This window comes from Thrips palmi, unplaced genomic scaffold, assembly GCF_012932325.1.
Source record: "Thrips palmi isolate BJ-2018 unplaced genomic scaffold, TpBJ-2018v1 HiC_scaffold_10, whole genome shotgun sequence".
NCBI lineage: Eukaryota > Metazoa > Arthropoda > Insecta > Thysanoptera > Thripidae > Thrips > Thrips palmi.
In genome coordinates, this window is record NW_023144621.1 from 7,306,392 (window position 1) to 7,332,597 (window position 26,206).

The following is a 26,206-nucleotide window of genomic DNA, read 5'->3' on the forward strand; positions in this document are numbered from 1 at the left end:
GTGGCGGAACGCCAGAGGGCCCCAGAGGGGGCGGAGGTGCGGTGGCTGACAATCGAAGCTGGCGTCCCCGAGGCCCCGTCAGGGCCCCGCATGGCTCCAGCAGACGACGCTAGCAGACGACACTCGTCATGACGAGCAGGAGGTCCGCGTCAGCGCGGACCCTGGACGGCAGGACGGGATCCTCATCGGACAGGACGCCGTCGACGCTGTCCGGCGAGCAGTCCTTCTCGAAGACGGTGTCCTCGGCGGACGCGTTCGCCGACATCGTGCCTGAAGGTGCGTGGAGCGGGGGCGGATCCACAGACAGTTTTGTAAAGGGGGATCGCAAGAGTTGCCCACCCGCACACAGTGAATCAGAAGACCGGCGGCCAAAACTCTAGACGTGAGTGTTGAGTGACTTGGTTGTTGCGCAGCGCTGTCATTCGACGAGCTGGACAACGTGCTCGCGCTGCTGCAGAAGGCCAACCTGCTGATGCAGCTGGAGAACGAGGTGTTCCACGACAAGTTGTCCAGGGAGAGCCCCGAACTTCTGGCAGGTGCGTAATTCTAGACGCGTTTTGAACTCCAGAGTCGATAAATGGGACTTTGACTGAACGTGTGACCCAATCAATGGATTGCTCTCCGAACGAGGAATCCATTGAATCCACGCGCTCGGATTGAGTCCCTGTGTTACTGATTCTGGAGCTCAAAACGCGTCTAGAATTTTGACCGCCTCCACCGGTCTTCTGGCCCACTGTGGGTTGTCCGCGCCTGGTGGTCGCAAACCAAACCGAGGAGCTTTCCAGGCATGTCGGCCATCCTGGAAGAAGAGGCCGCGGCGGCCGGCAAGCGTGTGTCCGGGTCCGAGCCCGCGGCCAGCGAGGACGCCGCCCCCGCCAGCCAGGGGAGCCAGCCGCCGAAGAGCACGTCGACGACGTCCCCCGTCAACACCATGTCCGGGGCCACGACGCTCAGCCGCTCGGAGCGCTCGCGCTCGCAGACGCGCTCCAGGATGGCGGCGTCCGCCGCGTCCGCCGCGTCCGCCACGTCGGAGTCGGCCAGCGGCGCCGCCACGGCGCGCCTCGCCGCGCTCAGGGCGAAGCAGGCCTCGGCCAAGTGCGCGGCGGGCTCGCTGGACAAGGTGCCCAGGTGAGAAAGGAAAAAAAGGAAAGAGAGAACGAGTCCAGGCGTGGGACATCTGCGAGTATGGCGCGCGTGGGATTCTAATTTTAATTATTACTTTTTTCTCAGGATGAGCTTCAGCCAGCGCATCGACATGACCGAGGAGGCGGCCTTCCTGGAGGAGAAGCGCACGCGGCAGCTGCGCCAGCACGGCGAGGCGACGGTGGCCCACCTCAGGGCGCAGATGGAGGAGGCCGCGGCGCAGCTGGCCGAGACGCGCGCCGCCAGCGTCGGCCTCGACGCCGTCGCCGCGGCCGGCGCGGGGGGAGACTTCGGCCTCGGCCGCGCCACGGCGGAGAAGTTCCACCGGTGGGTTGAGGTGGTGGAGGTCTGGAGGACCGGTGAACGCGCAGTGGGCCAGAAGACCGGCGGAGGCGGTCAAAACCCCTGACGCGTTTTGAGCTCCAGTTCAGAGTTCCTAAATGGGACTCGAACCGAACGTGTGACCCCACCACATTGCTCTCTAAACGATGAATCACAAGATCGGTTCGAATCCTGTTTAGCGGCTCTGCAGCTCAAAACGCGTTTAGAGTTTGGGCCGCCTGCGCTGGTCTTCTAGCCCACAGTGCGGTGAAGGCCTCGAGGCCGCTTGAGGTCTACAGTGCCTGTTGGGGCGGAGGGCGGACGTAATCGGAAGTGTGCATGAACAGCTGGCTGACTCCGAACACTGCTTCCGTTGCTCTATATCTCTCTCGCACTCGTGGGGCGGGCCGTAGGGGTGCGAAAGAGACAGAGCGACGAAGCTCAGCAGGCATAAAGCCACGAGAGTGCAAAGCCAACCGCACGCCAGTGCGCGGCGCTCAACGCCGGCCGAGGTAGCCTGCCCCGCACAACACCCGTGTCCAACGCTTGGGTGGCTGCCTACCCGCCATTAAGGGCTAGACCACACATGATCGTATGCCATATGGAGTTCTCCACGTTTGCACCGTGCCGATGCCGAGAGATAGGGCACAGTGGGCCAGAAGACCGGTGGAGGCGGCCAAAACTATAGACGCGTTATGAGATTCAGAGTCGCAAAACGGGACTCGAACAGAACATGTGACCCCCACCAATGGACTCCTCGTTTGGAGAGCAATATATTGGTGGGGTCACACGTTCGGTTTGAGTCCTTTTTAGCGACTCTGCAGCACAAAACGCGTCTTTTTTGTTTTTTTGGCCGCTAACTTCCAAGTGCGGAGCCTAAAAATACCACACCTCCGCATTTCAAGTTTGACAGTGTCGTTGTCCGGCAGCTACATGACGGACCTGATGAAGCTGGCGGACGCCACGGTGGACAGGCTGCGCCTCAAGACGGCCTCGCTGCGCGCGCACCACAAGCGCGTCCGGGCGGACATCGCCGTGAAGCGGGAGCTGGGCGACGCGCTGCGCCCCGTGGACTTCGACAAGATCAACATCGAGATCGAGGAGTACCAGCGCAAGATCGACAACAAGAACCGGCACCTCATCGACCTCAAGAACATCTCAGGTTGGCTCTCTGTCTCTCTCGCACTCATGGTGCGTCCCGTTCAGGTGCGAGAGAGACAGAGCGACGAAATGATCCTTCGCAATCAGGAGGGAGGGGGACAGACTTGGGAAAGCTAATTTGGAACGAAGGCCGCCGGTTTGTAAAACGGAGTGCATGCGCTGCGCTGCGCAGGGAGCGCCACGTCCAGACTGCTGGCGAGCAAGAAGCGGCTCTCCGACCTCACCAAGCACCTCAACGGCATCCAGAGGGACTGCGCCTCCAAGCGGAACCAGATCGCCACGCTGGAGCGAGACGAGCACAAGGCGAGGCGCAGTGGATTTGTCAGAAGACCGGTGGAGGCGGCTGAAACTCTAGACGTGTTTGTTTTGAGCTTCAGAGTCGCTAAACAGGACTCGAACCGAACGTGTGACCCCACCAATGTACTCCTCGTTCGAAGAGCGATCCATTAGTGGGGGATCACACTTTTGGTTTGAGTCCCATTCAGCGACTCTGAAGCTCAAAACGCGTCCAGAATTTCGGTCGCCTCCACCGGTTTTTTGGCCCTTTATGACACGACACTTTGGGAAAATCAGTCTGGTTTGCCGGTGCGGTGGTTTAACCTAACCTGTTCCGCCGCAGGTCCTGGAGGACGTCAGCAAGGCCGACGCCGCCCTCAACAACATCCGCATGCGCATGGAGAGGCACACGGTGAGTGCGACAGTGGGGCCTTAGTGTGGCCGGGGCCCGCCGCACAGTGGGCCAGAAGACCCGTGGCGGCCAAATTCTAGACGCGTTTTGAGCTCTAGAGTCGCCAAATGGGACTCGAACCGAACGTGTGCCACGGTCCTTGTGGAACGCAGTTAAGTCATTGGTGATCTGGGTCGAACGCGTCAGAGGTTAAGCTGCCCCCACGGCGGTTTGTGGCCATGGGCGCGTCCGACGCTCGGTTCGCTACCCCCGAGCCGCCAGGAGCCGGCAAGTTTCTCGAGCCCTCCCCTTTTCCATCGTTTTCCCGGAGTCACAAAAAAAAAAAAAAAACGAGTGTGTGCACGCGCCGCGGACGGGCGAGTGGGCGACGGGCAGCAGGAGGCTTTCGGGGGAAGTCGAAGCCGGGGCCGCCTTCGGGAGAACGGCACACACTTGTGTTCTCATTATTACTCGCACGCAGCCAAGGTGGCCTGTCTCTTGAAAAGGCTTGGTCCCTGTGCAAGCTGTGCAAAGACTCCAAAGGCGTCGCGCAATTAGTCACCACCCACGGGCCTCGCCATCGCCATTGCGTTGTGGGGCCACGCGCACACTGGAAAAGAGGAGGGGAGGGCTTCCCTCTTTTCGACACCGTTTTATGGGATTTCGACTATAAAATCGCCGGCGCCCGTGACTGACAGTCCATCTGGGTCCCAGGCGCGAATCCAGTGGGGAGGGGAGGGGGAAGGACAAGGACAATTGACCACCCTTGGCAGCTCGACAGCCGCCCACCTTGTAAGGACGGCCGCGTCTCGTTTTGCAGTGCAGGCGAGCTTGTGTCGGGCATGAATGGTAGGGAAACGGCCACACTTTGCCCCTGCAAGTAGGCGAAAAGTGCTACTTCGGCCGGCTCTGGATCCTTGCCTTGCCACCGCCGGTTCCTCAGTGTGTCAGTGTGTCCCTGCTGCTCGCCGTGCTGCAGGTGCCCGACGTGCTGGCGTACGTGCGCCTCAAGCAGGACCTGGACGTGCTGCGCCGGGCCGTGGCCGTGTGGTGGCGGCGCTGCGGCGTGCAGCAGCACACGGCGCGAGACCTGCGCAAGGCCATGCAGGCCACGGCCTCGGCCGCCGCCTCGGCGCGCACCCGGCCCGGCCCGCCGCACGGCCTCCACGGCCAGCAGGGCGCCGAGGCCGAGGCCCGCGCCGACGAGCTGACGGAGACGTCGTCCGAGAGGGGCAGGGCGCCGCTGTCCGCGGCCGGCACCAGCGCCCCGGCCAGGAGGAGGCGGCCGAGGCAGAGACGCAGGCGGAGTCGCGCGGCCAGCCGACACCGCAGCCGCAGCAGCAGCAGCCCCAGCGCCGCGGCCAGTGCCAGTGGCAGCAGCTGCACCAGCCCGAGCAGAAGCAGCGGCAGCTCCAAGTGACGCTCTCAGCTCTCCGGCACGTACAGTGGGCCAGAAGACCGCTGGAGGCGGTGAAAACTCTAGACGCGTTTTGAGCGCCGGAGTCGCTAAATGGTACTTGAACCGAACGTGTGACCCCACCAATGGATTGCTCTCCGAACGCTGAATCGAATGGTGGGGTCACACGTTCGGATCGAGTCCCGTTTAGCGACTCTGGAGCTCAAAATGCGTCTAGAGTTCTGGCCGCGTCCACCGGTCTTCTGGCCCACTGTGGAACGCCGACCGTGCCTTATCTTTGGCACGAGACGCCCCTTTCTGGACGTAAGGCGATGGGTCATCGGAAAGGAAACGCGTGTGTCCGTTCATGTACACTTTATTAAAACCAATACAATACAAAATCTTTTGCAATCAAACATCACAGCGATACATTATTTTTGGCACAAAATAAGAGTACATAAGAGATCAAGGCACAATGCGCTTTCATGAGTAACTGTTAGAACACTAACACAGCAGAAATAAAGATAATTGCTACTTATGTAATGTGTCATGGTAAATATCCAGCTCTTCAGTATGGAAGAACATCTTACTTGATGCGATAGAAATGTTTTTTTCATTGAAAACATCATTACAGACCTACGTACGTACAACTATGAATTTCCATTCTGTTACAATGCAAGTCTAATAAAAGTTCTATAATAAGCAATTTATGGTCTATTATGATCTCTGTATCATATATATCATGCAGATGCCATGAGAAATGACTTTTCTTTACCTTGGGACCTGATGATCTAAGTATTGTCTTGCAATAGTCTTCGAATATTGAAAGAAATTACAGTCCATTTTGAGGGAAAGCCAAATTTCTTTGTGCTTCAGGGCAGAATATGTCCTCCTCACATTCACACAATATCACAGGTAGATGTCATTAATGACAAAAATAGATTATATTCACCAGAATGCGACACCATTAATTAAGCAGACATGATTACAACAATTTCATAAAGTCTGTAGACTATGGTCTTACAGAATACCAAAAGCACTCAAATTCAGTCGGCTCAAATGCTCTACCATTAAGAGAAAACACAGGTGCACAAAACTCAATTCAAAATATATCAAAAAATAAAGATTTTTTAAATTATTCTAGGTAATGAGTAACACATAATAGCTCTTTTAAAAATCTGAAATCATACTACGACTAGAACTTACACTAGTAAATTGCAGCACAATACTGAATGGCAGGGCAGAAAGCAGCCAGGAATAAAAGATAACATTTATATAGAATATAATATATAATAACTGCACATGCCATTGGACCAAGTCTTGCAATGGATACGAATTAAACTTTGATTTAGCAAAATTGATAACTATAAAGTACACAGCAGTAAATTCTGCTGAAGATATGATGGCAACCATAATACAAACAACTTAACTTAACAATGAGCTGAATTTAGGAAAACTTTTAAGTAGGGTCTTTCAGTATAAAGCTGTATAAAAGTATCTTAAACAGTGGGTAGAAGTAATACTTTACGTGAACTACAACTAAACAACTTTTCACAAATCCATTGGTGCAGCATAAGAAAATCCTGCAAATATATCATCAGCTTCTCGTACACTGGCCGTCAGAATACTTGTTGTAGAATGTGATCGGGCGACAGAGCTTGAGACAGCTTCTCTGGTGAACTCAGGATCAATGTGGCGTAAATCAAAAACTTCATGCTACAAGAAATAAGAAAATATGACACAATGAGTGAGCTGAATATCCATGAAAGAAGACAAAGTGGAACACGAGAGAAGCAACTCACCACATTTGGATTGAAAGGCGGTCTGACTTTTTTGGCAAATAAATCATCCCAATTGATTTGAGAGAAAAATGAGTGCATTTTCAGATTCTCCAGGTCTCCTTCTGCATATCCAAGTCGCATCCTGGGATCCTTCTCAAGCAGCTATGTAACAAATGCATGAAGAAAATGAGTAATGCTAATGTTTTTGCTTTGATTTTGTATTTAAAACAGTACTCTTGAATAGTCTGGAATGAAACTTACTTGACTAAGAAGATCCCTTGCACTTTCAGATGTTCCTGAACGAAGTGTTAGCGGCTTATTCAGAATACGCTCATACATTTCAGAAGTATTACGGCTGTAGAAGGGGGGAAGCCCATATAACATTTCGTAAAGGACAGCCCCTAAGCACCACCAATCCACAGCTCTTCCATAAGGCTGAAAAATAACAAACCCAAAACATGATAAACTTTGGAGAAATGAACATTAAGTCACATGGTTAATCAAAATTGTGATTTGAGCTCACCTCTTTCCTGATTATTTCTGGTGCTAAATACTCAGGCGTTCCACAGAAAGTGTGAGTTGTCTCGACCCCCATTAGGTCCCCTACTTCTTTGGAGAGGCCAAAGTCAGTCAACACAATATGACCTTGGGCATCAAGGAGTATGTTCTCAGGCTTCAGATCCCTATACACAATGTTCAAAGAATGAAGATATCCTAGGGCAAGAGAAATTTCCCCGGCGTAAAACCGAGCTCTACTTTCAGGGAATGTGCGCTCTCGCTGCAGATGAAAGAAGAGCTGCAACAGTAAAAATCAATTGAGAATGAAAAATTCCCCACTCAACACAACATGAAGTCAGTGTTCATTAATGAAAGTTGGCTTACCTCACCACCATTAACATAATCAAGGACAAAGTATAGTTTATCAGTAGTCTGGAAGGAATAATGAAGACCAACAAGAAATGGATGATGAACATTTTTCAGTAAGATATCTCGCTCTGCCATTACATGACGAACTTCATTTTTCCGCAAGATCACTCTTTTACTGAGAATTTTGATTGCATAATACTGTCCTTCAGAACAATGACGAGCTAGGAGGACTTTACCATAGCTTCCTTTCCCAATAACACGTAGGAACTCAAAATCTCGAGGTTTAGCACTGTTGGCAAGATTACATTTCAATAAGTGATACAGTAAGCTAACAAATAACTGCTTATATGGCTGAAATTTACTTACTATAATCGTTCAGAGGGTCCCAAGTTAAGTTGGTTCAATTTTTCACAGACATCAACCCCTTCTGTAGTATCTTCCAGTTCTCCGTCACCTTCAGAACTCAACTTAGGGCGATCAAGTTGAAGGAAGGCTCGAACTTCTGGTCTGTTAAGTAACAATAAAATTTTATCATCTGAACACTGATGCAATACTCAAATACAATTCAAAGATGCCTTACATTTCAAGAAGTTTCTTATCTTGCATTAGCTGTTGTAAAAACATGTCAAGTCCTTCTTGTCTTGATGCAATAAACTGAGGGTCTAAATTGTTCCCAAACAGCTTTTTGCCAGGAAGTTTTAATTGAATACCAGGAACCTACACAATTAAAGGAAGTCAATTGAAAAATACTGAGACTAGTAAAAGTCAACATATGCATGAGTAAACAGACATAGGTACCTGTTTCCGAAGAATATCAAAAAGTTTGTAAAACTCATTGTATCGCCGAAACACAAACCATGAATCATTATCAGAGCTAATGGCCACTTTATAAACCTGAAAAATAATTCCTGAAGGTACAGCAACTATGACCACAATTACAGCACAGTCAGTCAATTCTTAAGATATAATACCGTGAATTTCTTTTCCTTTTCTCTGATTTCAGAGTCTTCAACTGATGCCGTTGTAGATGGAGTACACTCAGGCATATTGGCAGCTAGCATAATTCCAAGACTAGACTTGGTACCAAACCCAGCATGTGGTTGAATCCATGAATAAGAAAATTCTGAAACAAACAATGGCCTGAGTTAAAATTCTGCAATAAAGTTTGTCTTGTTTCTCTTAGTGGTGCACATGTGTTAATGCTTCACAAGCCAAATCATTGCTGCTACTGCACCTGATTCTTTATTGACATGACTTCGCAGATCACAGAGAAGGCTTAGAAAGTCGATCATAATGACAGAACTAGCTGAGGAGTCAGACCACTTCAGAATGACAGACCTACTGAATATGAGGCATCAAGCAGAGGACTATCAAGTTGAAATGAGAGCAAAGCTTGATGGTCAAAAACAACTACCAGAATAAACATCCCCCTCCACAAAAGGTGGCTGGACTTTGCCTCATTCATATCCCTACCACCTCAAAACTAGTGGCTGGGAGTGGCAAGCTGGGAGAGGAATTTCATAGCTTCATAATACATTTCAAAAAAGTATCGATAGAATTCAGCTCATAAATTATAAAACTTCAGCGGGCACAGCAATGCTTGTCAAGAAGACTAAGTACATAAAGGATGAAAGAGTCTACGAATAGTGCTTATAAACTTTGATCAGACACAAGGGGAACTGCATTTCATTTATGAATGGTCCTCAGGTGCCCATTCATAAGGAAGCACCGAAAAATGCAAGACAGGAATGCACAATTGCACACTGCACAAATGCAATACATAACAATAACAAGGTCGGGGCGGGGTGCAACTTCCACACATCGGGAAAGTGTTGAAAGATGCGCGGAAAGGGGAAAGCAGGTGGCCAAGTCACAGCAATAAAAAGGAGCAGTGTCCACACGCAAAGGGCGATACATGATTCATTGAAGATAGACTCAGCCTATGAAAATACAACCGACCCTTGAATGAATCAACTTATCAGCTGTGAGCTGGGCCCGCACGTCATGTGAGCGGTTGCGGTTGACACTTCAAAACCATATCAGTGATGTAATAAAAGAGAGAACAACGGAACTTCAATGAACTACCAAAGATGCGCGGTTTGCACCTACCAGGGGGATTCTTCAAGATTTACTACTGTGAAGAAGGTTGAAGTCCGTACTCTGATCTCTACACATACACTGCACATTCCAAGAAAAATGAGAAAAAAAAATGCATTTGGCATGTTTGTTGTTGTTTGTGACTGTACTCGGCAGAGATGCTGACCGGAAGAAGATTACGCCCACCCCGGAGTGGCGCCAAAGTGCTCGCCAGCTTTTCCGATCCCATCTCTGCTCGTCGTCAACATTACTCGAAATTTCTGGACGGACACAGACAGGTAGACAGACAGGCGGTTCAGCACCAAAGCAGCTCATTTACTTGCGGCGTTCTTTGTGGACCGGCTAAAATGGACCAAGTGAGTACCGAGCTGTTAACTCTCGTTTCGTTGGTTTAAAAAGCCGCTGCGGACTAAATTTGCCCTTCTTGTGAATCACATCGCCGTTTTTTTGTGACATTCCCCGAGTATTGCACATGTTTTGCTGGTGGATCCGTCTAGAATGGTTATCGGTATTGGCCATTTAGTTAATTCATTCTTTCCCATTCACTTGGATTCTGGTGGAATATTGTTCACACATTCATCCTTCGCTCAGACTTTGCTTCTCTCAAGAGCGATTTTGTTGCGTGTCTGAGACTAACCTGTACATTGATGCGTCCGGCACTCGATGATTTGTGGTTATTGGTTCTTCCTAGGCGGACGAATTGTGCATAATGTCTGGATGTCCTGAAATTTAAATGACATTCATAGAAATACAAAAAGTGTGTTCTACTTATCATCAAAATTCAGTATGGAATGCTTATTTTGATCAATTTTAATTTCAGGTTAATGTGCTGAAGGAGAAGGGCAACGCTGCTCTCCAGCAAGGAAATTTTAAAGAAGCAGTGAAGTGCTACTCAGATGCTATCGCTCTTGATCCAAACAACCATGTCCTCTTCAGCAATCGTTCAGCTGCCTATGCCAAAGATAACCAGTTTGAATTGGCATTGGAAGATGCTGAGAAAACAGTTAAATTAAAGCCTGATTGGGGGAAGGTAACGTTGCAGTTATCATGTTGCTTCTTCTGTTGTTTAGTCTTGGGCTTGACACTAAAAATTCTTTGCTTTTTCCAGGGTTATTCGAGGAAGGGCAGTGCCTTGGCTTATTTGGATAGAGTTGATGAAGCTATTGAAGCTTACGAAGAAGGTCTGAGACAGGACCCTACCAACGCTCAGCTGGCCGAGGGATTAAAAGAAGTCAAAGCAAAGTCATCACCTTTCCCTGGAGTGGATGCAGCGCTATTCAAGTCTCCTGATCTCTTTGTCAAGCTTCGCAATGATCCCCGCACACGAGGCTACTTGGAAGACCCTTCCTATGTTCAAATGATTACCAAGCTTCAAACTGACCCTAATGCTAAATTGTAAGTAGCACTCTCTTCACTGCAGTCATCACTTGTTATTTATGTTGCTGCCAGGTGTCAATTTACTTAATTGTTGAAGTTTAAATGCTAACTCAAAATTAAATGTGTGTTGACCGTAGGGAAGGGCTTGAAGATCCTCGAATGTTGGCAACAATATGTGTTTTGCTTGGCTTAAATTTTTCAATGGCGGGAGAAAACGAACCTATGGACACTTCAGAACCGCCTCCACGCCCTACTCCCCGCCCGACACCTCGCTCTGCGGAGCCTGAGAAGAAAAAGGAACCTGCAGAAGACCTGTCCAATCTCACTGAACCCCAGCGACAGGTAAATTTTCAAAGCATCAGTTTATGTTTTATTAGTTAAATCTCAAGCCACAAGTCTAATGCTTGTGCAATTCTACAGGCTAGAAAAGAAAAAGAAAATGGTAATAACGCCTACAAGAAAAAAGATTTTGCCAAAGCTCTTGAGCATTACAACAAAGCAGTGGAGTTGGATCCTGCAGATATAACATACCTGAGCAATATAGCAGGTAATTTAACTATACTTTTATATTGCTGCCTTCATTTTTTTTCTTTACTTACAATTTAAAATGACATTTTCCTGTTTTCCAGCCGTTTACTTTGAACAGAAAGAATATCAGAAGTGCATTGCACAATGTGAGAAGGCTATTGAAGTAGGCCGTGAGAACAGGGCTGATTTCAAACTGATTGCTAAAGCCTTTGCCAGAATAGGCAATGCTTACAAAAAACTTGAGGTTTGTGTGAAATATTTCTCAATATGTGGGAATGTCACATCATGACCATTGTTTTTCAATTTGAGTGCTTCTTTTTGTTCTTAGGATTGGTCTAGTGCTAAAACCTACTATGAAAAATCTCTTTCGGAGCACCGAACTCCCGAAATTCGCACCCTTCTTTCGGATATGGAGAAAAAAATAAAGGAAGCAGAAGAAAAAGCGTACATAGATCCTGTCAAGGCTGAAGAAGCTAAGGAGAAAGGAAACAGTCTTTTCAAAAATGGTAAAATAATATTTTCTTTCTAAATTTACTTTTATTTGCATTCAATAGTTCATTCGTTTTTTTTTCTTCTGTTTTGTGAAATGTAGGAAACTATGGTGAGGCTGTGAAGTACTACACTGAAGCTATCAAACGCAACCCTGCAGATAGCAAGTATTACAGTAATAGAGCGGCTTGTTACACAAAATTGGCTGCATTTGATCTTGGACTGAAGGACTGTGAGAAATGTTTGGAGCTTGATCCCAAATTCAGTAAGTCTTTGGTGTGGATGTGATGTATTGCTTTGTTACTCGAGTACTGTTCTCAAAAAGTTGTTCCTTTGTTACAGTCAAGGGCTGGATTCGGAAAGGAAAGATTCTGCAAGGAATGCAACAACAAGGGAAAGCTGTTAGTGCATACCAGAAGGCATTGGAACTTGACCCTACCAATGCGGTAAGTTCATAGATTTTTACTGAATATTTTTGCACCTTGTTGTATTTAAATTTTTTTAATTTCATTTCTTTTTATTGAAATCTTACAGGAAGCCTTAGAAGGGTACCGCTCATGTAGTGTTGCTGTAAATTCCAATCCGGATGAAGTTCGTAAACGCGCAATGGCTGACCCTGAAATTCAAGCCATTCTTAAGGACCCAGCTATGAGACTTATTTTAGAACAAATGCAAAATGACCCTAAGGCACTTAATGAGTAAGTATTTCTTTCTTCATTTTCCAAAAAAAACTTCTTTGTCAAGACTTTCACTGTGCTTTTTGTGTTACAGTCATCTCAAGAACCCTGACATTGCGGCCAAACTTCAGAAGTTGTTGGAGTCTGGTTTGATTGCTATCCACTGACCCTTTTCAATGATTGCAAGGGATTGAATTCATTACTTGAAGCCTTTGGTTGATAAGAGAGTACGTAGCTCAGCTGCTATAATATGTTTTGTTTAGCTCACCAGATGATGGCAGCTAAGGACTTTGTTGTCAGACTGATTTTTTTTCCCTACCAAGGTTCTTGTTTTTCTGTCACCTTGTGCTTCTTACGGAATTGTTTTTAATAACATGAACATTGTATAGTTTAACACTCATAAAACATTTTTAAACAAGAATCTGTGTCATACTGCCAGCCATTCCTTAGGTTTAATCATGTGTAAGGGGTCAGTTATTGTCCTATCATCTTTAACTTTGTTTTCTTTCATCATCCCTCCCTTTAGTTTCATTAAACTGTCATATGAATGCAATCCTCAATAATATTGTAAAAACACCAAACTAGATCTTAAAAAAAAAAAAAGCCCAGTAAGTCTCCAGGACCTGTATTCAACTTACTAACTGTCTCTTAGCGCTAGATTTTGCAATCTAGAGACACTGTCCCATGTAGTGGTACGTGGTGTGATAAAGAAGATATCTGCATACACGTGGTTCTTTTTTTTTCCTTCTCTTTAATCATTGATCCTTCGTTACATTTCTATGAATCCAGTCCACATAAAATTCAAATCGTTTAAAAATATTTTAAAGTAAAAAAGTACATGTGTATTTTCAAGGGTACAGTTTTCTGCTTTCTAGTTGCCGACCAGGACGTGTTCTTCTGGGTTTAGAAGCGCCCTCTCTGCTGCAATGCGAGCGTGGTCAGCAGCAATGCGAGCAAAGAGGTCGTGGTGTTTCAGCTTGGCTGCCGCCACTGTTGGAGTGTCTTGAACTGGGTGACTTAGCTGGGCATGGAATCCATGAGCATCAGCCACATAGTCCACTGTGCGAACTTTGGATCGTGGGTCCACATAAGAATATTGACCTGATGGGAAAAAAAGCAATATAGCTTCCTGGTATTTAAAATCAAGTTCTTAAAACTGATGAGATGATCTCCAGTCAGTTATATAGTAAATGAGTCAAACCTCTAACTACACCGGTTCCATCACTAGTCTCTGAATGCACCCTATCCACATGTCCTGGGGCTCTGCCAGCTGCGTAGGAGAAACTGTAGGGCAGTGGCGGTTGTGGTGGTTCCTCAGTAACCACCAGCAATTGTCCTGCTTGAGCACATACTGCTAAACTTGCAAGCGCGAGGAACTGCAATCCAAGGGAGACAATTCAGGAGTGCAAATATCTAAAATACAAACAGGCTGAACTCTCTCTCCTAGGCATAATCATGTTAAAACTGATGTCACTGCCATGGCCATGGCCTTCCTGGTGATGTCACTAGCTGGAATGAAAGGCCGCCCGCGCGGTGTACCTGGCGCGTGTTCCAGTCAAACCTGTTGACCTGCCAAAACACCTTCAAGGTTCCAGACTGTGGAGGTGGAAGGCCTTGGGCATGTCTCGATGTTCCAGAAGGGAAACCCGCCCCTTGCTCCGTCTTAAATTCTTTTCAATCAATCCAATTCATGGACACTACTCAATCGGTTGAAGATGTCACATCCAAACATCTATCTTTTCACCCCACTTTTAGTCCGATTTGAGTCAACCCAATGCACCTCCCCGCGACGGTCCTCAACCATCCAGCTGTGCCCACACCAGGCGCTGGCTCCATCCAGGACCAGACAAGAAGGGGACTCACCACAACGGGGCGCAACATGTTGGCGGACTCACGTAATGATTACGACTGCCGGAGCTGCCTGGGGCCAACGGACATGTGTGGCTGGGACGTCTCGACCCGCGAGAGTTGGAGCGCGAGACCACGCGGGTGGGGCGGAAGAGAAGATACTCGCGGAGAGGGGGTACGGGCAGGGGGTCAGAGAAAGCGGTACTTTGTACTCGAATTCAACATGCTGGAGGCGTCGGCCTTGCCTTGTTATCTTTCTTTACAAATTCACGAATAGTGACAATACAGGGCTTGGAGTCAAAATTGTGATCAGAAAACAGTGTTCAGAATTGTGACCTAAAATTTCTCTATTGAAATTTGTGACTGTTCAAAAATTCTGATGCATCTGAATCACCAGTAAAATGTGAAGAAGGCATGGTTAAAAGAGATGGAACCAGTACACATGTCATGAGAAGCACGTTTATTCAATGTAATAAGATCATACAAATCAGGACAGTTCATGCAATTTACTCCACATAAACCAAGGCTAAAGGGGGAAAAAAAGTATTAATAACAAAGTTAGACATGATTACAGCTCAGACAAGTTTCCGCATCATTACTCAGCAGTAGCAAATACTTCAAAAACATCATAGCTATAATCATGGCATTATAGGTTGCATAATCAGAAATCATTTTTTAGATCAGAGACGTCATGGGATTGGCTCCGATGGGTTATTCATCACCATGCAAACTTCAGAAGATCAAGTTTAGTGAACTTTTGACAAGAGTTCAACACTGACCAATCATTTCTTTACAGGGTAGGAAAATTACTTGAAGTGTTACGGTATCTCAGTTGGTGATGCATGAAAAGAATAATCATTACCTCATAGACCGTGATTGGGAGTCATCATCGATAAGTAACGCTTGGAAAATAAATACGCTGTAGCACAAGTGTTTAGCCAACTCAGACGCTTCTAGCTGTCATTAGGAAAAACCTTCCAGTGGAAACCGCAGAAGGAAAAAAAGTCCTTCATCATTGTCAGCAAAGCACTTGAGAAAGTTTCAACCAGATGTACAAATAAAGGTAGAATTAAGTTAAAAGATGCCTCAAAGCTAGTAAAACTGGAATATACTTCAATGTTGCTCAGTATGTCAAATGTCTTCATTAAATTCAGGTGAAGAAATTCAATGTAACATCACAGACAACTCACTAGCAAATTAAGCTCAGAAACAGATAAATCGTCAAAGAGATCAGATGTCCCTATCAGAGTTTCATCACAGACTTAAAACTTCCAAACTAAAGGCATCGTAAGTGTCAAGGCTCAAAGTAAGCTGCACAAGGAATTAAAATTAAAACTTTATGGTATTGACTGAAAGAATGATAGAGGAAAAGGATTTAATTATGTAATTGGATAATCAGAGTTAAAAAGCTCAAATTTAGCTCCATAGAGAGTCAGCATAAATAAAAGGTCATCATATCCAATGAAGAAACAAAGCCATAAGCCTTGCATTGACAAATATAAAAGACTTTACCTGATGTTTGTGGAGAACAGGGGAAGCTGAAATAAAAGAAACATACAAAAATTAGTACAGCAGAACATGAAGCATTAATTAACTGCTTAGCTCGATGTAAAAGAGGACTAATGTCTTCACAAAGTCAGTCCCTCGATTATTTTCACAAAGATCAACAACACAGACCAAGGTAAATTCATCACATTTGTGAAGACCAACAGTAGAATTACAAAATCAGTCCCTCAAATTATTTCAAGAAATTCAACAACACAAAGGGTAAATTCATCGCATACAACAATACTAAATGCCACAGCATAAAAAAAATCAGTGCCTTAGTTCATTTCATGAAGATCAACAACACAGACCAAGGTAAATTCATCACATTGAGATAAACTATGCCAGCATTACAAAATCAGAGCTCTAATCAGATGTGTTAACGTAGACGATATTGTAACTTAAAAAACCAAGTGTTCAGAAAACTCAGACGCTTCTAGCTGTCAATAGGTAAAACCTTCCAGTGGAAACCGCAGAAGGAAAAAAAGTCCTTCATCACCGTCAATATGAACACTCATAACCACCAAAATGACACATAACTTGGCAAAGGTGCTCTGCTTCCTATCCAACAAGGCAAACCCTTGCAGGGAGCACAACGAACTAAGAGGACAGCAAATAGCACAATGACTTATGCAGCTGACTCAGACGCTTCTACCTGTCATTAAGAAAGACTTTCCAGTGGAAACCGCAGAAGGAAAATAAGTCCTTCATCATAGCCAGCAATAGTCGAGGTGTGCCACGCTCACCACGAGAGTTCGAAGCAAGAACTGACTACAGAGACCTAGAATCGAGGGGACATACCAGCAAGACTCGCATCGTGGCACAGAATCGGCAATCATGGGACGCTGGGCTGAAGTGGACTCCTGCAGTACTCCAGGCTGAAGAACTCGGCCGCCAACAACAGAGGCAGCACGGCAGTCGTTCTCAGCCCCAAGGAAGGCTCCAGCCAGCCGGCGAGGCCTGCAACACACGGAACACACGTTAGATTCAGAGGTTAGAGTACAGGGAGAGGCCCGCCTGTCAGGAGCGAACGTGGCAGGTTTAAGGGCTCATCAGATTCTTTTTCACAGCACCATCAATATGTTGGGAAAAGAAGACATTATTTAGAGGTAATCATCATGAAACCCGGGCGATGCTCCGAAATCTAACCAATTGCGAGCGAACACGTGGTGAGACCTCAAAAACGGGCTGACGAAGTTCGTCGCCCAGAGGCAGGCAGTTCAGTAATGCTTGCAAAGAACTGCACTAGATTATGAGATGTAAGCGAAACAGAAAACGGGAAAAACTCACCAAAGAAATGCCAGGCACACAAGACATGCCGGTATAAAACACGAGCAAGTCCATGACGACGTCCGAGGTCCGCTGCGTCCGCTGACAAAGTGGCCGACAAACCTGACCTGGTGGATGGTGTGAGGCAGGGAGCGGAAAGGGAGCGGCTTATAAAGCAGGAAGCGGACAGCGCTGTCTAGGTTAGCCAACCTGCCGACACTAAGTTTCTCGGGATCCTTGCAGTTCTAACTAATATTGTTCATGTTTTAAAATTTTCCTGTGTTTCCAAACGAAAAAATACTTGAATGAAATAATCAGAGGATATCGATCAACAAATTCAATGCATTTTCCGGATGATAGATGGGGGAAGTTTCTCTCGCCGAAGGAAAATTCTCGAAAAGCGGCGCGCTTGCCGTTTGAAGCAGACTCGTCGAGGCCTGCTGTCGGCCTCAAAAGGGATCGGGCCGGGGCCTGTGTGTGTATGCAGGGACGGAAAGGAGCTTATAACAGGAAGCGGACAGCGCTGTCTGGTTCAGCCAACTGACGAACTGAACTTTCTCGGACCTTAGCAGTTCTGAACTAATATTGTTCATGTTTTAAAATGTTCCTGTGTTTCAAACGCAAAGAAATCCGCGCACGTGATGAAATAATGGGATAACATCAACAACTTAATTTGCTTTTCCGGATGATAGTATGGGCGAAGTCTCTCAGCCGAACGGAAAGATTTGAAAAGTCGGCAGTAAGCGTTGCCGGTTTCGACGGTCTACGTGACGCGATTGAATTCGCGCTGATTTCGCCGGCAAAACGGGATCGCAGGCAGAGAGACCTATGGCGGAAATGATACTTTTAATGCCAATTTGAACCATCATTTCAAAAGCTCCCTGCCAACTGCTACCGACAGTCTGTGAGAAGCGATCATTTCTGAGCTGATTCATGAGAGAAGGGCGCCCTTTTCTCATGGCTGATTCGTAGCATTTGCCTCTGTCGTCCAGAGATGCGCTCTTCTAGAGCATTTATCATTTGTAAAACCAGAGGGTTTTTAAAATTGATTCATTAATAAAACCTCACAACTAAATCAAACTACACAGGACTTGTTCCACGTCAAGGATGAACATGAACATGATGGTAGGCAATCCATCCGTCTCAACAGGTGGTTGGGTTGCCTGGTTGCGCGGCGCTAAAATCGCTCCCCCCTTCCCACTAGCCACCATGTAGCCACTGCACCATCAGGTAGCAGCGAAATCTGAGCCAGCCCTTATCTGCTTGCGCAGGAGACCGGAGTCCACAATTATTGATTAATTTGGTCCAGCAAGGTACCGGCTTCATGATCGTTCATCTTCCCGGCACGTCCCCGCCCCGCCCTACCGTTTCCGCCCTTCACCTGTCTGTCTCTGTCACTCCTGTTGATCTTGCACTTCCGTTCTCGATCCGGCCGCTGGGACTTGGACTCCAAGGCTGGGAGTGAGAGAGAGAGAGAGAAATGGTGTTTGCTTGTTTGTTGTGTGTGTTCTGCGTGGCCGGAAGATTTTGCGACAGAAATTAGTTGATTCGGAGATGGCATGGTAAGTCGACTTCATTGCGACAGCGGTGTTCGCGACGAACACGGCTGCAGTGATGTTTGCCACCGCTTTCGCGGCCGTCCGCTTTCGAAGTGCGACGGCCCAGCCGGGGTGGCAGGAGCCTGTTGGAGGTTATGTTTTCTTGTTGTTTACTGGTCCCGGTGTGATGCGTCGTTAATTTTTCGTGGCACTTGTCAACACGACCGGTTATACATCAGATTAATTTTTGGTTTCCAGTACGCTCGCTGCATCAGCGTTTGCTGGTGGTTTGCCTTGTGCCTTGCTTGGTTAAGATGGGATGTGAAGTTGGGTCCTTCTCTACATTTCAATTTCAATGCTCGTAAAGAGAGTACTTCATAATCTAATCTGATTTGGACGTTCAGTTATGTAAAATACTTTTGGACATAACTTCTGCATAGGAATCAAAACTGTTATAATATTAATGCAGGGATAAATGTCTGAATGAATTACGTTGATTTCAACTAACTTGGATACTGTAAATTTATTTTTGGCCAAGTTACATCGTGACATGTCTCCCTGCACACAATAAACATAAACCTTAAGGGCAGATATTTCGAGATGGACTGCCAACAATTCTTTTGTTTATTGGCGAGAGAGCCCTTAGCGAGACATAAAAATGTGATTCAGTCGCAACACTGTAAAAATTTTGACTGTCACTTGATGACAACCTCCGGGCTAATTTTCCCACCAAGAATGCCATTCAAACAATTGGTTACATTTTTGTCACACCCATTCAAATAACATCGGAGCTTTTATGAAAATGTCATCAATTTGTGTTGAAGTCTTAATCGTTTGAAAGTGATGAAACCGTCATCCAGATTTTATCTCAATGTAACAACAAAATTTTTCAGTTAACAGCCCCAGTAGAGAGCCTGAGAATGGCCATGTTTCTTTCCGTGTTTTATGACAGTCTAGTATCGTTTTAACCCCTGATGCCTGCGTTTCAAATAGTTGCGATTCAGAATGTAATATATCGTCATTAGGATTCAAAGATTTTTGGCTGCTTGCGTTTCAAATGGTTGCGATTCAGAATGTGTCGTCGTTTTGTTTCAGAGATTTATGGCTCGAATGAAGATGAGGCCCGACGCCGCGACATGCGTCAAGGTGGAGCCGCCGAGTCCGCCGTCAGGACGTCGCCGAGGCCGGAGTGCCGCCAGGAGCACCGTGAAGCGGCGTGGCAGGTCCGCGTCGAGGTCCGCGTCGCGGAGTCCGCCGCCAGGAAGCAGGGGATGTCGCCGAGGCCGGAGCGCCTTCAGGCACCCCGTCCAGCACCCCGTCCAGCACCCCGTCCAGCACCGCAGCAGGTCGCGGAGCAGGTCCGCGTCGAGGCCAAGGTCGCGGTCCGGGATGCGGCGGTCGCTGCGGGGTCGCTCCTTGGCGCCTCGGTCGTGCGCCCAGCGCAGCAAGTCGGCAGCGCCGGCCCGGGCCAACGGCCACACCAACGGCCACCCAACGGCCACCCAAGGGGAACGTCAAGCTGCCGCAGTATGGGGCCGCGCGGCCGTGACTGGAGCCCGCCACCTGCCCGAGGACAACGACAGTGCTACTCGCGGGCCAAGTCTGAGGCACCCAGAAGGCCAAGGAGCCCCTCCCCGCAGAGGCCGACACACCCTTCCCCGTGGAGGGGGCTGCCCGACCGCGACAGAGGAAGACACCAGTCGCGAAATCGTTCGCGAAGTCGCTCACGAAGTCGCTCACGAAGTCGCTCGCGAAGTCCGTCACGGCGCGCCTCGCCAAAAAGGCCTCGTCGATGGCCGTCCCCCGCAGCGCCGCGGCGCGTTGTCCGCGCCAAGTCTCAAGCTCCCTGCAGGACCTCGAGTCCCCACCGGCGTGGAGTCCGTGGCAAGTCACAGGCACCCTCGCGGGGCAGGGCGGTGTCGGAGGCGCCACCCGCCAAGAGGCCCAGGGGGCAGCCGGCACCGTCGTCATACAGGCCACGGCGCAGATCACCGATGCCGCCATGGAACGATATACCCATGGTGGGATGCATCAGAAGGGCACCGGTGAAGAGGAGGCCGTCACCACCGCCTTCACCAAGCTCGTGTAAGAGACCGCCGTCGCCGCCGAGGCCGTCGGAAAGGCACCGATCACAATCCAGGTCACCGAAAAGGCCTCGACCATCGCCGCCAGCCTCGCCGCTCCCATCCAGGTCGCCGTCTCCGCCCCCAGCCAGGTTGACGAAGAGGCCGCCGTCGCCGCCCCCAGCCAGGTCGACCAAGAGGCCGCCGTCGCCGCCCCCAGCCACGCCGACGAAGAGGCCGCCATCGCCGCCCCCAGCCAGGTCGACGAGGAGGCAGTCGTCGCCGCCCCCAGCCAGGCTGACGAAGAGACCGCTGTCGCCTCGCCCAGCCACGCCGACGAAGAGGCCGCCGTCGCCGCCCCCAGTCAGGTCGACGAAGAGGCCGCCGTCACCGCCCCCAGCCAGGTCGACGAGGAGGCCGCCGTCACCGCCCCCAGCCAGGTCGACGAGGAGGCAGTCGGCACCGCCCCCAGCCAGGCCTTCCCTCAGACCGTCGGTCGGCAGTTCCACGGGAGTCCAAAAGGATGCGATGCCGGACTCCGACTTCAGCAAGACACTGCCGGTCTGGCTGCGCGGCTCGGCCAAGGCCGTGCTCGAGGCGAGCCGGAGTTGCCGCCGGTGCAGAGGGGGTGGCTTCCGACCCAGATGGATCCAGACGGCGCCGGCGGGGGTAAGCTTCACTGTGTGCGGCTGCAGTGCCGACCTCGACCCCTTGGTGTTGGTCGGCGTGGTGGGCATGGCCGTGTGGACTCTGTCCAGGGCGCCCCCCGTCCAGGTGCTGTCCTTCGGCGGCAAGGACGAGTCGGGCAAGCGGCTTGTGGTCGACGCCGAGGACGCCTTCGTCAAGGAGCAGGTGCGCAAGCACTTCCATGTGGTGCCGGGGCCGCGCCGGGTGGACGAGGCCGCGAGGGAGGAGGCCTTGCGTGTTGTGCTGGGCCGCATTGCCGGTGTGGTGCGGCTGCGCGCCGCCCGCGAGACAGGCTGGTGCCCGTCGTGTCTGGAACACGGCGTTGCCCGCCGCCTGACCTCTAACCATACCGTCGGAGACTGCAAACACCGAGCGTGCTGGTGCTGGTGCTGCCAGAGTGGCTCTCCCTTCCGCGGCCTGCTCGACAAGTACGCCGTCCACCAGATTCTGTCGGTCCGCCTGGGAGAAGCCAGGATGAAGCCCGTCAAGACTGAAGAACTTTCACGCAGTTCGCCTCTGGATTCTTTGGATTCGTCAGGAAGTTCCGCGGCTTCATCAATCTCCTCAGCAAGTTCTTCGTCGACTTCCTCGCCAAGTTCTCCTTCAAGTTCTTCGTCAAGGCCCTCTTCAAGTTCTCCGGCAAGTTCTCCCTCAAGTTCTCCGTCAAGGTCCCCGGCAAGGTCCCCGGCAAGTTCTCCCTCAAGTTCTCCCTCAAGTTCTCCGTCAAGGTCCCCGGCAAGTTCTCCTTCAAGTTCCCCGGCAAGTTCTCCTTCAAGTTCCCCGTCAAGTTCTCCGTCAAGGTCCCCGGCACCTTCTTCGTCAAGGTCTCCGTCAAGGTCCCCGACACCTTCTTCGTCAAGGTCTCCGTCAAGGTCCCCGGCACCTTCTTCGTCAAGGTCTCCGTCAAGGTCCCCGGCACCTTCTTCGTCAAGGTCTCCGTCAAGGTCCCCGGCACCTTCTTCGTCAAGGTCTCCGTCAAGGTCTCCCTCTAGTTCTCCATCAAGGTCCCCGGCACCTTCTTCGTCAAGGTCTCCGTCAAGGTCCCCGGCACCTTCTTCGTCAAGGTCTCCCTCTAGTTCTCCGTCAAGGTCCCCGGCACCTTCTCCCTCAAGGTCTCCGTCAAGGTCCTCGGCAAGTCCTTCGTCGACCCCATCTCCGGACTCAACCTCCGCTGTGCGTGCTGAAGCTTCCTCGCCTGTGTCTTCTGAGGTGGTTTCTCCTGTGCCGTCGCCTGGGCCTTCTGGAGAGGCCTCGCCTGTGCCCTCTGGAGAGACCTCCCCTGTGCCTGCTGAGTCGCCCTCTCCTACTCCTTCTGATGTGCCTCCAGCAACGCCCACTCGTGCGCCTCCTGGAACTTCTGGAGCGCCCTCTAGTCCCGTGCCTTCTAAACCACCATCTCCCGCGTTGTTTCAAACGTTTGAGCCACTCTCTCCTGTGTTGTTTGAACCGTTGGAAGAACCACGCTCTCCTGTGTTATTTGAAACGTACGAACCACCATCACCTGTGTTGTTCGAAACGTACGAACCACGCTCCCCTGAGTTGTTTGAAGACCCATCCTGTCCTGTGTCGTTTGGAACGCCCCCTCCTGTGCTAACTCTCCGGGCGAAGTCGTTGAGTCTGAAAAAACTCAAGGTAGCCGTCGACGAAGCGCTCAATGCTGCACCGGCTAAGGCGTACTCCAGCTTTCGGTCTGAGCTTCCTAGTCCCAAGCAGTCGCTGCAAGTCATGGCGGTGCACGTCCGGCCCAGCGGCCCTGCCAGCCCCATGCCTGCGACGGCCGCCAAGCCCCTGCGCCCCGTCACAGTGGTCGCCGAGGCCTCCTCCACCACGGCCAGCACCGCGCACAGCACCGCGCCCAGCACCGCGCCCACGGACGACTGCAGCCCGCCAGTGCAAAGCCCGGACGCCGTCGCCGAGGACAGCCCGCTGGCCGATGAGGAGCCCTCAGGTACAGTACTACAGTACTCTGAACGCGTTTTGAGCCTCTGAGTCGCTAAATGGGACTCGAACCCAACGTGTAACCCGACCAATGGATTCCTCGTTCGGAGAGTAGTCCATTGGTGGGGTCACACGTTCGGTTGGAGTCCCATCTGTGGTTGGGCGGGGAGAGGGGGGGGGGGGGGGGGCATTTGTTATCCATGCGTGTCCCACTCCCCCTTCCGCGTGGCGTGGCCCAAACGAGGACGGAGTGGGACCGGTCCGGACCAGGACTAGTTTGGCCCTGGGCTAAGGCTCATCAGCTCAGAGCCCAGCTGGGGCCTTCCGTTATCACACTTATCTTGGTGTTTCGTCGCGTTTTTTAACCGCTTCTCTTCCTCCGCTCCACAGACGCCGACCATTCGTGTCTCTGGTGCGGCCAGACGTTCAGCGACGAGGCGGAGGCCGAGGCGCACTCCGTCACGCACGCCGAGCCGGAGTCCGAGCCCGAGTGCGCGTCCAAGACGGAGTCGGAGCTGGAGGCCGACGCCGTTCCGGACTCCAAGGCGCTGCAGCTGCGAGAGGCGGTGCTGCCCGCCGGAGTGGATCCGGACAACGCGGACGACGCGCCGGTGGTGGCGCCGGAGGCCATGTTGACGCCGGACAGGTGCGCGCCGCTCGTCGGGGACTTCGCCGTCGCTCCTCCTCCTCCTGTCAATCCTAGTCTCAGCTGTTGTGTGTCTGCGCAGCTTGCGCAGCGCGCGCCGCAGGAGCACGGAGAGTTTAGCCCGGTACTGCGAGGAATCCCCTGGAGGGCGCCGGAGCCGCCTTCGTCGACGCTGGCCTGCAACGAGTGCGCGCTGAGCTTCAAGACGCGCGTGCAGCAGGCGCGGCACCGCCTGGTGGCCCACTGCAAGCCGCGGTCGCAGCAGTGCCCCGAGTGCCCCGCTACCTTCGGCTCGCGCGTCCGCCAGCGCCTGCACGTGGCCGCGACGCACCGCGCGCTGCGCCTGCCCTGCCAGGCGTGCCCCGCGCGCTTCCCCTCCGAGCTGCTCCTCAGCGCGCACCTCCTGGTGGAGCACGCCGCGCGCGGCGCGGTGCTGCCGTGCCCCGCCTGCTCGTCGCCCACCACCTCGGCCGGCCAGCTCACGGCGCACATCCGCGCCTTCCACCCGCGCCAGCAGCCACTGCACTGCAGCGTGTGTCCGCGGGACTTCGACAACGTCTCCTCGCTGCTGCTGCACCACTACGGCCACCTGGCCGCCATGCGCCGCCAGCACTGCGCCGCGTGCGTGGCCTGGTTCCCCGCCATGGAGCTGCTGCAGGCCCACGAGCGGTGCGCGCACGGCGACCCGCTCCGCTTCGACTGCCCCGAGTGCGAGCACCACGATCACGCCGCCGAGGCCCTCAGCCAGCACCTTGCCAACGCCCACCCCGGCGCCACGCCGTACGCCTGCCGGTGCGGACTGCGCTTCAACGCGCTGGTGGCCTTCCGCGAGCACGCCGTGCAGAGCCTGCACTTGGCGGCGCTGCTCGCGGACGTCGAGGACTCGCCCACCTTCGTGTGCAGGGTGTGCAAGTTCGAGTCCAAGGAGCGGCTCGCCCTCATGGAGCACGAGGAGGCCCACATGCAACTGCTGCCCCTCCACAGGGTGGCCCAGGTCCTCACCCTCATGCAGGATGCCAAAGTTTATTCAGACTCGTAGAGACAATGTTGCCAATTTTGAGTCGTTAGGATAAGCAGAATTGTTGCAATGTTATTGGTTTGTTGCAGGATTATTATTTTCAGTATCTTTAAAGCAAATGGTGACATCCCTGTGATAAAAGAAGTAATTATTTTTATGCCTTGTTTTTGAGAAACTGTGGGTTATGAAATGATGATTTCCTTTTTGAGATGAAAGATTGTTTCCCAGATCTCCTGAGAGCCGTATGTGCTCTATTGTTTTATTTCATTTGTTGAAGATTATATTGTGGAATAACTGTAAAATTGACTAATTTTTACCTACAAGTTTTTCTTTGTAGAATGATTTTCCTCATAAGTTTGTGTAACTAGATCTAGTTTTTCTACTGATTGGGGCAGTGAAAATCTTATTACTTTTGTTTTTTTGTTTTTAATAGTCTAAGCCATGAAAACTATTACAAATGACTGATTTGCATTTTTGTTGTGTACAACAACCAAGCGATGAAAAGATTAAATGACTGATACACTTGCATTTTTCATCGTTAAAATCATTCTCCTGAAGTTCCAAACGTACATATTTTATCACAAATTTTTTATTGTGGGTTCACTTGTTAGTTAAGTTTCAAGCAAAGATTTTAAATTAATCTCCATGGCAAATAATAACTTGTGGCAAGAGCCAGCATTTATCTATACTTATCTCATGTTGTGTTCCTCTGTTGTCCTCATCGCCCTGGATGTAGAGTGGCAATGGTAACCACATAGCGTGGAAGTCTCCCGCAGGGGTTCGACGAACAGTTTAAGGAATAACCGGAACCGGAACGGGGCATTTAGAGTTCTAAAGGGCCTTTAGAACTCGAGAGTCCTAAAGGGCATTAAGGACTCTAGGGGCACTAAACTGTTCGCCGGAGTTTTTCATTCATAGCAAGCGTGGAAGCCTCGCGCAGGGGTCCGCTCCTCACATCAGTGCCGTGGCGTGTGTGTCAAAGTTGGTTCGAATTTCAGAGCAGGTTCAAGACAGGTTCTGGCTCTAATCTCATTCATTTTCGACCTGACCACCGAAGAGGACTGCCGCGAGACTACTGGTTTGGTTTAAGAGAAATTTGCAGGAAGGTTGCATTAGAGTCCCAAACGCCAAATATAGGGCCCTTTGAATC

At 50.3% G+C, this 26,206-nt stretch overlaps 5 protein-coding genes and 1 non-coding gene across 16 annotated transcripts; 3 read left to right on the plus strand and 3 right to left on the minus strand.

Annotated features, from left to right (window-relative positions):
• The first annotated feature begins 128 nt into the window (after positions 1-128).
• On the plus strand, positions 129-5,483 carry LOC117654553 (coiled-coil domain-containing protein 113-like). The gene is made up of 10 exons (XM_034401267.1): positions 129-276; positions 414-536; positions 786-1,054; positions 1,097-1,128; positions 1,231-1,470; positions 2,394-2,626; positions 2,798-2,928; positions 3,245-3,313; positions 4,272-4,524; positions 5,437-5,483. Exons 1-10 carry the CDS (start codon positions 129-131, stop codon positions 5,481-5,483), a joined length of 1,545 nt encoding a protein of 514 aa, XP_034257158.1.
• On the minus strand, positions 5,049-9,586 carry LOC117654204 (serine/threonine-protein kinase Sgk2-like). Of its 3 annotated transcripts, none has more exons than XM_034400455.1 (10): positions 9,446-9,586; positions 8,308-8,459; positions 8,135-8,230; positions 7,917-8,053; positions 7,703-7,843; positions 7,352-7,625; positions 6,993-7,265; positions 6,731-6,904; positions 6,491-6,631; positions 5,049-6,404 (listed from the first exon to the last, which is right to left on the minus strand). In XM_034400455.1, exons 2-10 carry the CDS (start codon positions 8,395-8,397, stop codon positions 6,240-6,242), a joined length of 1,491 nt encoding a protein of 496 aa, XP_034256346.1. In that variant the 5' UTR covers positions 8,398-8,459; positions 9,446-9,586; the 3' UTR covers positions 5,049-6,239. The 3 variants fall into 3 exon arrangements, with proteins under 3 accessions (XP_034256346.1, XP_034256347.1, XP_034256345.1); XM_034400456.1 differs by lacking the exon at positions 9,446-9,586 and adding an exon at positions 9,296-9,433; XM_034400454.1 differs by lacking the exon at positions 9,446-9,586 and adding an exon at positions 8,571-9,265.
• Positions 9,587-9,648: 62 nt separating this feature from the next.
• On the plus strand, positions 9,649-13,228 carry LOC117654203 (stress-induced-phosphoprotein 1). Its single transcript, XM_034400453.1, has 11 exons — positions 9,649-9,789; positions 10,254-10,463; positions 10,542-10,828; positions 10,948-11,152; positions 11,231-11,357; positions 11,440-11,582; positions 11,667-11,844; positions 11,931-12,092; positions 12,170-12,273; positions 12,362-12,525; positions 12,599-13,228. The coding sequence occupies exons 1-11, from the start codon at positions 9,781-9,783 to the stop codon at positions 12,669-12,671; spliced, it is 1,662 nt and encodes a 553-aa protein (XP_034256344.1). The 5' UTR covers positions 9,649-9,780; the 3' UTR covers positions 12,672-13,228.
• A 7-nt stretch (positions 13,229-13,235) lies between these two features.
• On the minus strand, positions 13,236-16,821 carry LOC117654206 (cuticle protein 10.9-like). The gene is made up of 4 exons (XM_034400460.1): positions 16,699-16,821; positions 14,368-15,890; positions 13,706-13,880; positions 13,236-13,605 (listed from the first exon to the last, which is right to left on the minus strand). Exons 2-4 carry the CDS (start codon positions 14,383-14,385, stop codon positions 13,376-13,378), a joined length of 423 nt encoding a protein of 140 aa, XP_034256351.1. The 5' UTR covers positions 14,386-15,890; positions 16,699-16,821; the 3' UTR covers positions 13,236-13,375.
• Positions 15,743-15,814, minus strand: LOC117639112. Its single transcript, XR_004587344.1, has one exon. It is a non-coding gene; the product is annotated as a small nucleolar RNA SNORD36 (small nucleolar RNA).
• A 3,727-nt stretch (positions 16,822-20,548) lies between the features above and the next one.
• Positions 20,549-25,589, plus strand: LOC117654202 (flocculation protein FLO11-like). Of its 9 annotated transcripts, none has more exons than XM_034400446.1 (3): positions 20,549-23,402; positions 23,783-24,038; positions 24,102-25,589. In XM_034400446.1, exons 1-3 carry the CDS (start codon positions 20,699-20,701, stop codon positions 25,075-25,077), a joined length of 3,936 nt encoding a protein of 1,311 aa, XP_034256337.1. In that variant the 5' UTR covers positions 20,549-20,698; the 3' UTR covers positions 25,078-25,589. The 9 variants fall into 9 exon arrangements, with proteins under 9 accessions (XP_034256337.1, XP_034256336.1, XP_034256335.1 ...); XM_034400445.1 differs by having other exon boundaries at positions 20,549-22,422; positions 22,483-23,402; positions 23,783-25,589; XM_034400444.1 differs by having other exon boundaries at positions 20,549-22,386; positions 22,423-23,402; positions 23,783-25,589.
• The last annotated feature ends 617 nt before the right edge of the window (positions 25,590-26,206 follow it).